We start from the raw sequence: 13,782 nt of genomic DNA, 5'->3' as shown, positions 1-13,782 counted from the left end.
TCAATAGATACCTCCATGATCTTCATGGCCAAAGAACATAACTCCAAGGCCCAGAACCTTCTACTAGAGACTTCATTGAGGTAGGCATCGAGTTTTCCTTCGATAACTTATGCTGCGAAGTTTGACTATCTGTACGAAACAAATCAGGTCTCTAGCATGGCAACTTTTTACCTTGATCAACTTCAATCTGTGTAAAAAAGAATGGTTCGTCGCAGACCAGAGAACAGAGAAGAGTGAGACAATCCCTCTGTGGTTTATTTCTTCCGACTTGACTATCTGCATATGCACATCTTCCATCCAACAAACATGACTTGAGAGCTACTAAGCTTTGAGGCCTCGGAGGATTTAGATTAGAACGCAGAATCAGAACCATCAAACTTCACTAGTATGTGCAGTATTCATTAAAAAAAGTCACCCTTCAGCCGTCACATGAACAAAATCACTCGCCTTTGGATTCAATTCCGTCGATTGTTTATTAACATATGTATATTTAATTCCAACACAACCTTCCATTTTCATCTGGAATAGCATCGTTGCTAACCACACTAGCAACTTCACTTCCAACTCCGGTCTTTGTCCAGAATAATGACCATGGATCAGTCGCATCCTTAATGCTCAACAATCTATCGTAATTCACACCATAGAAATTATGTTGCCAGTCTACCTCCTCAATATCGCACTCCCCAAGATATGCTCCCGTGCCCGGGGTAACAGCTTTCCACGCAAGTTGGAGTTCGCTAAGCTTGGCCCGAGCGGAAGCCATAGTGGTGAAATTGGTAGGATCTGTCCATGAAGTACCTTGCATAGTGTGAAGAGTAGTCTTTCTCCAAGCGGGCAAAACGGCATTATCAACCCCTGCGAAATTTGGTGCATTGATATTGAAACCTACGAGTAATGAAGCATTGTTTCTCGATGAGCCTGACCAAGCATCGAATGTTGCGTTGAATGTTGCTTCATCCTCAAGATATTCTTGTAGAAAGAGCCGGGAACCAACAATAGCGTCATCGGAACCAACCGTTTCTTGAGCGAAAGATGCATCCCATCCTTCGTATAGTGTATCATAGGTGTTGTATACTGGTGTAAAGTCTATGCCGAGTGCAGTGAGTTTTTCGAACCAAGGTGCCAACAAGGCTTCAGTTTCGGCTTGGGTGTAATTTGGAGCCCAGAATGGAGACATAATGAAATAATCCACCCCAAAAGCTGCAGGAGGAAAAACGAAGAAGTAGCTGTAGATTCCTGCATTATTAAAGGTGATAAAACTCTCCCAATAAGCACGGACACCAAGCCAGAAAGCATCATCGGTGACATTGCCACCAGAGGCGAATGTGAAAGTTACAACTGTGACGGGAGTCGTTGGGTAAGCTTTGATTGTGAGAGATGTCGCCACACCCCAAGATGCGGGACCACCTCCACGTAAAGCCCAGAAACGATCGGTGTTTTCAGTCGAGGATGCAGTAACAAATCGTCCATCGGCTGTGATAATACGAGCAGAGATGACCTGATCTGCAGCAAGACCATATACTGAAGTCATAGGGCCGTGTCCTCCACCTTGAATGTAACCTCCTAGAACCCCGACATCCCTTGCTTCGCCGCCAACAACAACCATTCCCTGCTCGCTAGCCGCTTTCATGATATCTACACCAACAACACCACTTCCAGATGTGAAAGCGGGTCCCGTGTAAGGGAAATCCGCATCGGTGTATTCAGCACCCTCATATCTGATATCTTGTAACCAATGAGTCCAAACACTCAAAGCACCTGCTCCACCGGATTTACCAGAGAACTCATGTCCTGTATTCTTAACCACGAATCTGATGCCAGTATTTCTTGCAAAATTGACGGCAAGTTGTATTTGTGCGACATTTGTGGCATTGACTGCGTAAGCGGGATAAGCGCCAAGTGTGCAGGTTGCTGTTGGGTCGCTGGTAGGCATGCAGGTTAGACCTTGATATATTGGGGACATCATGGATGTGGGATTCTCCTCGTGCATGGTAGAGTTAGTCCAATTGTCTGTGACAAAGGCACATTTATCTGCGTTCTAAGTCATTGATTAGTATCATTTCGTTTGAAGAACCAATTTGATCAAGTAAGTAATGTTTTAAGGTAAATTTGGACATTGAAGACACATTTGTTTGGGGAATCGCGTGGGATATTCCACCTTATTTGAAGATTTTGCGTATAAAAGTAGACTCACATAGTCCCAATCATTATAACAGCTTGATGCGATTGGTATAGTTTTAATCAAGGCACCACCAAGTAGGTCATTGAAGATATCCCAAACATCATCCGCCGGCCAATCCGCATCTCCAGGAAAGACTTTACACGCCGATCTAGAAGAAGCAATGCTTGATGCATCTACCGAAGAAGCATTCCCAAATGTGAAAAGCGCTTGCATGGAAGCATTGAGTTGTGCGAGATCTGAAGTTTTCAACTGGATAGTCTCAAAATCAAAGAGTGCTGTTGAAGAAGTGCTATTATCTTGTCTGCGAGCATTTGTAGCAGCAACTAGACCAGCATTGAAAGAAACAAAGTTGTAAAAGAGTGAAGACTTCATCTTGACTTTGACCACTCTGAGATAGTCTCAGATAGGATAGAACAATGGATATGATGAAGGTATGCTAATGAAGGTATACTAATGAAGGCTACAATAGCGATGAAGTGAAAGAAAAAGCCTACGAATCATCGGGATCAACTTGCCTTTTCATATTGAAGACCAGATTCGACATAAAAACCATACAATATAAACGTGTGGATTATCACGATATGTGTGGAGTAGTCGTTCCGAGTTTGGTAAAGCTAGAGACCAAATGGAGATAAACTGCCTTATGGTGTGGCAAGACACGGCGAAAACATCGATACTTGATACCGGATGATGGTAATTGATGTCCGAGAATTGAAGAGTACATGCAAATAGGTTGCAATCACAGATGAGAAGCAGCATTTGCGTGCCGGTGGTGTTTATCTGAATGAAGGGGCGAGAAAAGAGCGGCGAGCGACTAACAAACATGGATATGCGGGGCTAAAGATATCCATTTAGTATGATAGCCGTGAACACCTTAACGTTGAGAATCTGGAGGTGGATATATGTCCGTTCTTTGTGGAAATGCTTTTCTCATCGTTGTAAAGATCATTAAGATAGAATGGAGCTCCGCCTACTTAGTCTCGATCGTTTATTTCTCGGCTGTGCTCTTGAGTAAGAGGTGAAAGGAAAGAGAATGAAGGAGAGGAAGAAAGAGGGACCGGAAGGATGGAATAGAAGAAGAGTCAAAAGATATAGGTATGTCTGTACCCAAGATATTCAAGATGTATTTCAAGTAAGCACATACATATGCAGTGTGATTAAATTTTCAATCTTGCAGAGGAGATCAACTACCACCAAATGCTTTGACGACGACGCCTCTTCCGTTGACGGTTCCTCCATTCTTCCAATTCCCGTCGAGGTAACCAAAATATAGATATGCTTTGACTATTTTTTTAAACACAAAAAATAAGCAACTGAGCCTTCTTAGGAGTCAGGGGCGCTGGCCGGTCGATGCCAAAAACTTAAGATTGTGGATAAATTAAACAGAGTAGTATTGGTCGGGTTCTCTCAGGATTCCTCCCGCACCCTACAGGGCTTATACACATAAATTTTCTTCGGTGGGTCTACGAATTAGTTACTATATCAGAAGGATTCGCAGTGCCCTGCCATCTGTAGATTAATAGCTGCAAGATTACTTCGTAAAATACACTTCGAGTTTGGCCATTAAAACATTATGCACTCGTGTACCTAGTCTCCTAGTGACTTTACCTCGGGTGTACCAAGTGCCAATATAAGCTTATCTCCCACAATTTAGCCACTTATATGTCAAAACATATTCGCCCAGTGTTGAATGCAGGCAGCGGGATGATTCAGCGAAGAAAAAGAAAGGATAGATTGGGATGAACGGGTGGACGTTAGCATACTAGAGAGCTAGAGTACTCTATGTAGTACTCCATCTATAATTCCGGAGCCTCTAGGTCCTGAGTGCGATATCAACGTTGTTACTGTAGTCCACAGGATCAAGACTCAAATGTTCGATACATATCCAAACACCGAGGACTGTACTCCGCAACGTCGTATTCCTGTACGAAGTAATGTCATCGGGACCGAGATAGGCTTATGTTAGGCTTGTTTTGGCAGGCCTAATCTACTTATAACATTTATCCCAGGTTCAAAACGAGCTAACGGCGACTGGCATCTACATGCAGGCAGGCCATTAGCCATGTATCACGAACAGGGGCAATTAGCTTCCGCTCTTAAGCTAAGGTCTACCTCAAACCACACTCTTTCGTCCCTTCAACAATGGACCCCGCGCAAGGATCGGCGGGTAGCACGGGAATTGGTCAGAGCGACAAGGGCAGATCCAACCACTATCCAGTCGTTGTTCTTCCCTCAATTTCGTACGCCTGTCATATCACCTCATCCACTCGATGGTGCAATAGTCATAGCTAGCTTCTACTGTTGCACATTCAGTTGATATTGCTTCACGGATCATGCAAACAAACCGACTGAGATTTTTTGAGCCAAAGACGCAAGGCATGATTAGTGTTAGGTAGATCTCTATCGAGCATGTGGGATATCACCCCAATGGCCAAAATTACCTATGTAAGCCAAGGAAATGGATAGTTGTTCTCCAACTTTGTATTGCTGTCTTTACTTGATAATCCTTTCCTTGAGTAGGATTGAAGTATTCAAACGGCCAAGGGCTTATCCTGCAGATCCCACTTCCCCATCACTCACCCCTGATTGTATTACCCCCTTCTTGGACCTCACTTTCTAGCAAATAGAAGACCAAAATAGCATTTGCACGGTAACACAAAATGTAGGGTAGTATTGGGGTAGTATTGCTAAGAAATCCAGGAGGTCCTAATTCAAATGCGCGAAGGAACAGATTTGTGAATTTTCACCGAGATCTTCTATTAGCGACCAGAGTCCAGACATCAATATATGATATTATCCATCGCTTTCAAACCTTATTTTCTAAACTGATCGGAGCCCCCTTGATGAACTTTCAGTCTAGTGGAGTACCTTTTGCGAGGTACCATCTTCGCCTTTTACAATGGTCAAGCAACTGAACACCGCATGTTTGGTCATCATCGTTGTTTTTGAAGTTGTTGGCTCAATCTTCTGCTTTGGGCGTTTAGCCTCAAGGTTAGTATCAAAACCGCCATGGAAGGGACTGATGATGTGGAGTGAGTCTTCTGAAGTTTGATCTAAACTGCTTGGTTGCTAAATGTTTTTTTAGGTGATATCTGTATGGGTATAGCTTGGGTAAGACATCATTGAGAATTAAGGTTGTCATCTAAAATTGAGGCTGAGACAAATATAGGTTCTATCGGTTGTGGAAACTGTCGCTATATACGGATGTGAGTAACTTTTTTCAAGCAGACTGATGGGGACTTTAAAGTTTCTGGTTTTCGCAATGTCTCTTTATATACGAAAAATTTGCTTCGTAGATACTTTCTGCAGAACTATGGAAGGGCTTATCAACTACGTCTAGATGATGAAGTTTGGTTCCAATCATGCTAACCTGGACACTAGTAACATCGTACGCAAAATATGGCTATAAATCATCAGATCTTGCCCAATTCAATATCGACATACCTACCGAGATGAAATGGTCAATGTTTGATTCCCTTTGCTATAATCCGATCCTCGGTTTCGTCAAGGCCTCCATGATTCTCCTATATCTTCGACTTGGGGGAATAAGACAAACAGTTCGATATGCTTCATATGCACTCTTATGCATCAATTTCGCCCTTATGATCGCCATCTTCTTTGTCGATATGTTTCAATGTGTACCGTTTTCATACAACTTCTACTCGACAGAGATGGACCTGGCGGCTCAGATTAAAGCAAATGCCACAGATCCGGGAATCGGACCTTATGGGCCTGTAGCATCTGGGTTCAAAGATGGGAAGTATATATCGGGCGGGAAATGCATCAATGGTGTCAATTTTATATTGTCAACCGCTGGTTTGACTATTTTGACAGACTTACTGGTTCTATGCATTCCAATCTATATGGCAAAGGATCTCAAAATGAATCCACGGAAAAAGGCTGCAGCAATCACAATTTTGTGTATGGGCTTGGGGTATTGATCATTATTCCCATTTTGTATTTGTCGCGAGCTAACCCTTCTTTTCAAGTGTTACTGCCATCGGAATTTGTCGTCTTGTTTTTACTTATCGTGCATTCTACCCCGATGTTCCAGACCCGGGATTGAATGTCAACAGCACCATATCTCAAATAGAAACTGGTCTTGCATTGGTTATAGGCTGCATCCCTGATCTTCTGCCTCTTTTTCGCCTACTAATACCTGGCTTCTTAAATTTTGCGACCAGACAATCAACTCATCCAGCTCGGTATCCTTACCCCTCAGCTTTCGGTTCCAAAAAGAAGCCGGAAGACCGAAGCGACATTCTCAAAAACACCATGTACGAAGAACATGGACTAGACATTTTGAAGTTACGTCCCAACAATGGATTGATACAACGTGAGACGCAAGTCAGAGGTGCTGCGAGTACCGATAGCTTGACTGGTAGTCAAATAGAAATGTTCGACAAAACTATGGACGACAAGACGGATTCAAAGACAATTATAAAGACAACACATTTCTCGATGAAAGAATCGGACCTAAATGATCCAAGGAACACTTGGAGTAATGTCTGACTTAGTCAATAAGATTTCTTTTGAACTCCTTTGTTTTGGCTTGTTGATTATAGAGTCGAAAGGGCATTTAGCCTGTATGTTTTAGAGCCTGCGAGAAAATCATCGTGTCAAAATCTTTGCGGATTTTGTATGCCGTAAAGGTCATGACTCATGTCTTTTCTATCTTTGGCCGTATTGCATGGTTGTATTGCAATTCATATATTGTGTAAATGTTATACAATCATGTAACTCTGAGGTCTTTTGATGCTGGAAGGGGCGTGGGGGTCATAAGGAGTTTTCCCCTTTGTCTCTATACTCCCAGGCACACAAACTGTACCGCAATGTGTGCAGTGCACACCATAATTTTAATAGCCAGGAGCAATTACTTTGACAAGAGTGACGAGGAGTGTTGCTGGAAATTTAGTATGTACCATTGACTGGCCTCAAAGCGTATGTAGCTTCTTCCCATTTGGTTACATGTATGGAGAAACACTACAACCACATCTATTCCCTTCTTTTGGTGCCTCGAAATACTATGCGACTACAATCAGCCGCTTCTCTCCTTTCTATTTTTCCTTCCGATCCGAGAGAAATCCCACCAATGGGGGTAATGATCTACGACATTACCCCAAAGTTGTGTTGTCAGCTGCGGGGAGCTGCACACAACTGCATTTGAGGCTGGCTTGGCATATATAAAAGAACCAACGACCAGATATTTACGAGACCGACGACTTGGAAAGTTCTTCTGATGTGATAAAGTTCACGTCTGCAGGAAGAACATTTTAAAATGCATTCCGTGATGGAGCAAAAAATTCCGTTTGCCAACACTTTTACCCCGCAGTCCGTCTTGGATGGACTCTGAAGACCCCGGATAATCAAGACAGAGTTAGATCGGAATATCCACGTAAAATTTATAAAGTACACTTGGTCCAGCGTGTGGGAGAAGTTATTCTGGAAGTTCATCTCTGGAAATTGATCAGCCTTTGCATATCTTCTTAATATTTAACTTTGAAAATCAGAACCCTCCAAGCAATTGCCACAGTCGACGTGTGCATAGTGATATTCCTCGAGAGTTCAGAATCCAAGTGACTTCCACCATGAAGTTGTTAGAATTTACTGCCGTGATATCTTCACTGGTTGTCCTTACTCAAGCTGGCAATGGCAATGGCAACGGTCATGAGAAAGCGAAAACCTGCACAATACCCTCAAAATACAAATCCTCAAATGGAACAGCCGATGACTCGCCAGCAGTAGCTGCCGCATTTGTCAATTGCTCATCAAACTCAATTATTGAGTTCAAGAAAGGTGTCGATTACAACATCTTCAGCCCAATCTCCGCAAAGAACTTGTCAAATGTGATCATTCGTCAAGAAGGCAATCTTCATCTTCCCCAAAACATCCCCTATATCCAAAATCTTGTCACAACCTCCAATGCACTTACATATACCACCGCTTTATACTGGTTTGCATTTGCCGGTCCCAAGATTCAGTATGAAGGATCAAAAGACATTACGACAGGGTGGATAAACTCGTATGGCCAAGCATGGTGGGACGCGAATCCCGTCAATGGAACTGGTCTTGCCAATCGACCACATCTCTTTCAACTGAACACTACAAACGGCGGTATGAACTATTTCAAATCACGCAAGCCAATAGCATGGAATGTTCAACTTCTGGGAAGTAACATCCGAGTCAAAAATAGCATCATTGATTCTTTCTCTACGGGTACCGGTTTTCCATTCAATACCGATGGATTTGGTGTCACGGCTACAAACGTTCACATTTCTGATTCTATCATATACAATGGAGATGATGCATGTGCTGTTCAATCTGGTTCTCACAACGTTCTTTTTGAGAAAGCAACGATCGGGTATCAATCTCATGGCTTGTCCATTGGCTCTCTTGGACAAAATCAAGCTTCATTCGCCAACGTATCAAATATCCATTTCCGTGATATAACAGTTGTGGATGCAGTCTACGCTGCCCGATTCAAGAGTTGGATTGGAGGCCAAGGAATCGCAAAAAATATCACATGGGAAGATATCCGCGTGTACAATGTTTCATTCCCGATTTTTGTCACCCAAACCTACTACAATCAAGGGTCTAACGCGACTCAGCTCGAACCTGGACAGATCAGTGGACGCCCGAACAACGCGAGTGTCAATATGGAGGATTTCACGTGGAAAAACTTTCGAGGAACAATTAATACCTTTGAGCCTGGGGATGGTACTTGTGTTTCAGACCCATGCTGGTACGATGCCGGATTGCCAAATTTGCAGCAGACAGAAACCATTATCATCGAATGCAATACCGAGAGTTCTTGCAAGAACTTCAGTTTGGAGAATATTGAGATCTATCCACAGGATTATAGAAACCCAACAGTGATCTGCATCAATGCTACGAGTACGTTGAATCCAGATCTGGGATTCAATTGTGCCAATGGAACGTTTGTTCCTTTGAGTTGAGGTGGGATTTAGAGATGAGAATATGATAAGCTAAGATTATTAAGGGATGAACATTTTCCACGTACCACTGGTGATTCAGAAAAGTGACTTCATTCTATCAATGTGATCTCAGCCCCCACAGTCATCTTTCCAAGTGTTTAAAAAATGAGCCTCAAAAACGCGTTGAATTCTTTAAGCCCACATTCATTTTGGATGATACCTACGGACCTGACGCCGAGGTGTAGATATGAAGCGTCATCACATTTATACGCGGTACATCAAGACATTTATGTGATGTACAAGTTCCAACTCCGTCATTGGAGCAACCGAAGTTCCCACGTTGGATCAACTAATCAATTATAATGCTTGGATAATGAATTATGGAGGTAAATGGAGGAGAACCTGGTGGAAGTAAAGTACCTTTCTGTGCTCAAATATCTCCTGTAAGTATTCTGGATGGAGCTGAAGTCATGCATCGATAGCATGCCGGTTTGATCGAAGAAGCTTTGAGATATATTCCCTACTCTTAGCTTTTCGATGACTGCACAGAAAAGTATATCCAAAATCCAAAACCCACATTTGGCGTCATCAAGGACAAAAAGTGGCGGGGCGCCAAGACGTTTCATAGAAAGCAGTTGACGAAAAAGGAACGAAATTAAAGTTGTTTTTCAAGGGGTTGTGGGGCCTCTGCTCACTGCATTTTTTACCCCTTCATTTTCGAGAAAAATATTTTGGGATCTCAGCGGTAAGAAACTACAATGAGAACATCAAGAACAACAAGAACATCTTTTTTTTTTTTGGATGACATTGATATAAGAGGATATGAGAAGTATATTTGATATGTGTGCCAAAGGTTACTATCCAAAATTTACAATTTCAAGTCAATTTTTCATCTTTTTATTTCATACTCTCGAGACTTTCTTTCCCACTTCTCCAAGAGCTACCATCAAGCCAATCGGGAAGCCACAGTTACCAGTGCACCAAATAAATTGCATTTTTCCCAGATGAGGCTTGACTTCAGATGAATTTGGTAGAAAGGAAATGAAGGTTTAATATATGATGTATTGGGTTAATGCCAGCCATGGTTTTACAAGGATTGGGCCAATGGAGCTTCATGCTTATCCGAATGAAACGTTCTGCTCTTCGCATCAAGCGACTAACAGCATAGCCTTCAACATTAAGATAAATGAAATGGCGACTTGAGCTAATATGTCAACAAGGTACTGTTCATAGATATCAGATAGGTTTGTAAACCACTGGTTCGAAGAATTTCCAGCATAGCAATATATGAATATCTCAACCGGCTGAATGATCGTTGTCCCAGTAGGTATCAAAATCAAACCACATTATCGAATGAGAGAATGAACTGAATTTGAACAGCGCGTCTATTTCCTTTTATCTATTCGCTGGAAAATTGTGGAGTAGAATCTGTGAATCGTATATCTCACACATCTTCTAACAGAAGATCACCAAATCAAGGTTGGCAAACGAAACGTTCATCTAAAGATCTTGTTTCTCTGAAACGGACAAGGGTGTTATTTCGATTCCCCCAGGACTGGCATCATACATCGATTCGATTCATGGCGCGTGCTTTTCAGGTCTATATATTGAGTTGGCTCTCATGGTGGTAACTTTCCTCTTCTCTATTCTTTCTCTCCAAGTTAGTCTTTTTAGCTCGTCGTCTTTATTTTTACTCTCTTCACTTTCTCTAAACACATTCATTTCAAAGTGTGATCTGTGATCCACGACATTCATTTTTACAATTTTACATTCATTCTACTACGAACCTACACACAAAATTCTATCAAGATGTTCTCCAAATCAATCATCGCCGCTTCCCTCCTCACAGCAGTCACTGCTCATCAAAACTTCCATCAATTTTGGGTCAATGGAGTTTCTCCAGGATATCAAGTCTCTATCCGCATGCCACCTTCCAACTCCCCAGTTCTCGATGTAGCATCGGATAACATCACCTGTAACGTCAACGGAAACGTTGTCCCATCAGGTGTCAACACAACCGCCGCAAATGAGGGAGATGCTATCACAGTTCAATGGGACCCCTCTACCCATCCAGGACCTATTCAACATTATCTTTTCGGTCCAGTTGATGATGCGTCCATGGCTACTGGTATCGGTTCATGGTTCAAGATTGATGAGTATGTTGAGGTCAACGGTACTTGGGCCTCCAACCTCATGGATGCTGGAAACATGAGCTACACTTTCAAGCTTCCTACCGGAATGGCATCTGGTGAATACTTGGTAAGTTTTCCTATTTTCATCTTTTATACTTCTCCATAAACTAACAAATCATCACACAGCTCCGCTCAGAGATGCTTGCTCTTCACTCAGCCCAGACTGTCGGGGGTGCTCAATGGTACATTGGGTGTGCTCAACTTTCTATCACCGGTACTGGTGGAGATTCATGCGGACCATCCATTGAGCTTCCAGGTGATTACAACGCTACCGACCCAAGTATCTATATCCCAGATATTTACTATGGCTTTGACATATCCACCTACACACCTCCCGGAGGAGCCATTGCCACATGTGCTGCTTCCGGAGCTGGAGCCACGGGTGCAGCCAGCGCCACAGCTGTTGCAACATCTGCTGTTTCTAGTGCGGCTCCATCATCAAGCGCAGCAGCTCTTTCATCGAGTGCCGTAGTCGCACCAAGCTCTGTCGCCTCATCCGTAGAGGGCTCATCCAGTGCGGTACTCCCATCAAGCTCCGTAGCCGCCATTGTTACTTCTGTACCAAGCACTCTCGTAACAGCCACTTCTACACCAGCAGCCACTAGCTCGGCGGTTGAGGTTGGTGATGATGAGTGTGATGCATAAACTTGACGAGTAATGTATCAAGTGAGGGAAATATGTTTGGATTCTTTTGTATATATATCTAGATCTATTCACTGTATATGAATAGCCTTGGCACTTGTCACTGTACAAATAGAGACTGGTTGAGCTTTGAATGTTAAGTGGTTACCAATTATGAAGTGCATCATTGCCTTGGTGTCAAACTTAGACGGATTGCAAAAAAAAACCCCCCCACTTGCGCCGGGTTCGCTCGAGGATAACAGGATTGGCGAACGAGATAAAGAAGCTTGAAGTCAAAAGAGCCATCAAAACAAGCGTTAAAACGGATGTATTATAAAAGTTCGTTTTCGTTGAATAGTGGAATCAAAGTAGGATGTTACACGCTGGTTTCCGTACATTATATCAATACCAATACAAGAAATGCTTTGATTATTAAGAATATGGAGCAAATCTAACGACTTCATTTTCGGACGTCAGTAAAGACGATCAAATTCCTGCGATGTTAAAAATGCAAGGATCAGCTCATTACTCAGAATGCATCCTTCTCGCAACCTGAATGAGCACCCTTTGCAAATTCATATCACTTCCCGCAGCCGATGATCCCCTCCTACCCATTCCCTTTGCCACTTCGACTAAAGTCTCTCCCAAAAGTCCACCGATATCCTCACCCAATCTTGCCATAACTTTGTTCCATTCCCTCTTATACCGCTCGTGGGTGTCGACTATAATCTTGACATTCTGGTCGAGAGTATCTTGACACTCTTGTGCACCGTTTGTATTGCCAGCTCGAGTTTCCTTGCGGAATGCACGCAGTAGTTCGCTTGTTTGACGGAGAACGGGTTGGACGATGGCTTGGTGGTCTTTTTCGATTTGTTCGAGCTCTGAGTAGTAGGGAGTTGCTTGGAGGATAAGCACGATTTGTTCGTGGGTTTTATCTGACATTGTGATTGATAGTGTATCGTAGCTTTGTAAGTTAAGAATCACTGGGGTGTCTTTTTCGTTGAGTGTTGTTTATTGCTTTTGATAGTCTGGAGAGGTAAGGATAAGGACTCCATGATAGGAAGGAACGACATACAATGGTTTAAATTCCAATGCTTGATTCAATGATAGCCGGATATCTTACTGGCGCTTTACTAATCAACAACTCGAAGGATATTCTGTTATTCCTGAATGTCGAAACTTCTGACTATAGCAATCCGGGATATTTGCAGAGCTAGATGTTATGATCGAGCCCTTGGTTATCCAATCATGAATATTTTCTTACCATGCCAGATGTTAGGGCAGTGAATGATTTAGGGATGGTCCAGGGATGTTTCGAGGCATTCACTCGAATTGCTTGCCCCTACCATAACACAAAGTGAATGTGTGTCTTAACCGTTTCATATGTGACGATACGACTTCAATTTCAGCTCAAGACCATCATTTCTAATCACGGATTCGTACGGTATATGTTCGAGCCTATTCAAGTTATGAATTACGTTTTTCTTCCAGACACCCAATCCAAAATCATCGTTTACATTGATTACTTCAAAATAATTCGAAGTCAATCTAACCTTCGATTGTCTCAACAACTCAGTTGCACTACACCATAAACAAACATTTTGAAAGCAGGAGCTCTGCATCATGAATGCCAAGGAAAGCGCGGCTGGCCAGGTCATTCAAATCCCTCTTGAACATAATGCGCATCGTAATGTACAACAAGCTGACAGAAATTGTAGGTCGCCACAGTGAATACACCTCAGCAAATAAATAGTTCACCCTCAAGCACTCGGCACCAAGATAGGAATGACAATGAATAAGATCGTGGCCTGGGTGCCATTGATCAGATCGCACATAGTGAAGAGATCATAGG

The 13,782-nt window shown here is 42.7% G+C and overlaps 5 protein-coding genes across 5 annotated transcripts; 3 read left to right on the top strand and 2 right to left on the bottom strand.

Moving 5' to 3' along the window:
- Positions 1-490: 490 nt before the first annotated feature.
- Positions 491-2,554, bottom strand: EAF02_010966 (uncharacterized protein; the record flags this gene model as incomplete). Its single annotated transcript, XM_038907014.1, has 2 exons — positions 491-2,038; positions 2,195-2,554. The coding sequence occupies 2 exons, from the start codon at positions 2,552-2,554 to the stop codon at positions 491-493; spliced, it is 1,908 nt and encodes a 635-aa protein (XP_038753304.1).
- A 2,423-nt stretch (positions 2,555-4,977) lies between these two features.
- EAF02_010965 (uncharacterized protein) lies at positions 4,978-7,639 on the top strand. The gene is made up of 5 exons (XM_038907013.1): positions 4,978-5,214; positions 5,268-5,293; positions 5,352-5,388; positions 5,564-6,116; positions 6,172-7,639. The coding sequence occupies exons 1-5, from the start codon at positions 5,082-5,084 to the stop codon at positions 6,692-6,694; spliced, it is 1,272 nt and encodes a 423-aa protein (XP_038753303.1). The 5' UTR covers positions 4,978-5,081; the 3' UTR covers positions 6,695-7,639.
- A 131-nt stretch (positions 7,640-7,770) lies between these two features.
- Positions 7,771-9,138, top strand: EAF02_010964 (uncharacterized protein; the record flags this gene model as incomplete). The annotated part of the gene is made up of 1 exon (XM_038907012.1): positions 7,771-9,138. The coding sequence occupies one exon, from the start codon at positions 7,771-7,773 to the stop codon at positions 9,136-9,138; it is 1,368 nt and encodes a 455-aa protein (XP_038753302.1).
- A 1,788-nt stretch (positions 9,139-10,926) lies between these two features.
- On the top strand, positions 10,927-11,954 carry EAF02_010963 (uncharacterized protein; the record flags this gene model as incomplete). Its single annotated transcript, XM_038907011.1, has 2 exons — positions 10,927-11,376; positions 11,436-11,954. 2 exons carry the CDS (start codon positions 10,927-10,929, stop codon positions 11,952-11,954), a joined length of 969 nt encoding a protein of 322 aa, XP_038753301.1.
- Positions 11,955-12,455: 501 nt separating this feature from the next.
- On the bottom strand, positions 12,456-12,872 carry EAF02_010962 (uncharacterized protein; the record flags this gene model as incomplete). The annotated part of the gene is made up of 1 exon (XM_038907010.1): positions 12,456-12,872. One exon carries the CDS (start codon positions 12,870-12,872, stop codon positions 12,456-12,458), a length of 417 nt encoding a protein of 138 aa, XP_038753300.1.
- Between the last annotated feature and the right edge of the window lie 910 nt (positions 12,873-13,782).

Source organism: Botrytis sinoallii (assembly GCF_014898435.1).
Source record: "Botrytis sinoallii strain Bc 23 chromosome Unknown BSIN_028, whole genome shotgun sequence".
NCBI lineage: Eukaryota > Fungi > Ascomycota > Leotiomycetes > Helotiales > Sclerotiniaceae > Botrytis > Botrytis sinoallii.
The sequence above is the reverse complement of the archived record's forward strand: the minus strand, read 5'-3'. Positions and strand labels throughout refer to the sequence as shown.

What these genes read in the sequence shown, in the direction of transcription:
- EAF02_010965 (XM_038907013.1), top strand. Translation starts at nt 5,082, where the DNA reads ATGGTCAAGCAACTGAACACCGCATGTTTGGTCATCATCGTTGTTTTT. An exon ending in GAAGGGACTGATGATGTGGA is followed by an intron (nt 5,215 to 5,267) that starts GTGAGTCTTCTG and finishes ATGTTTTTTTAG; the next exon opens with GTGATATCTGTATGGGTATA. An exon ending in TCTGTATGGGTATAGCTTGG is followed by an intron (nt 5,294 to 5,351) that starts GTAAGACATCAT and finishes AGACAAATATAG; the next exon opens with GTTCTATCGGTTGTGGAAAC.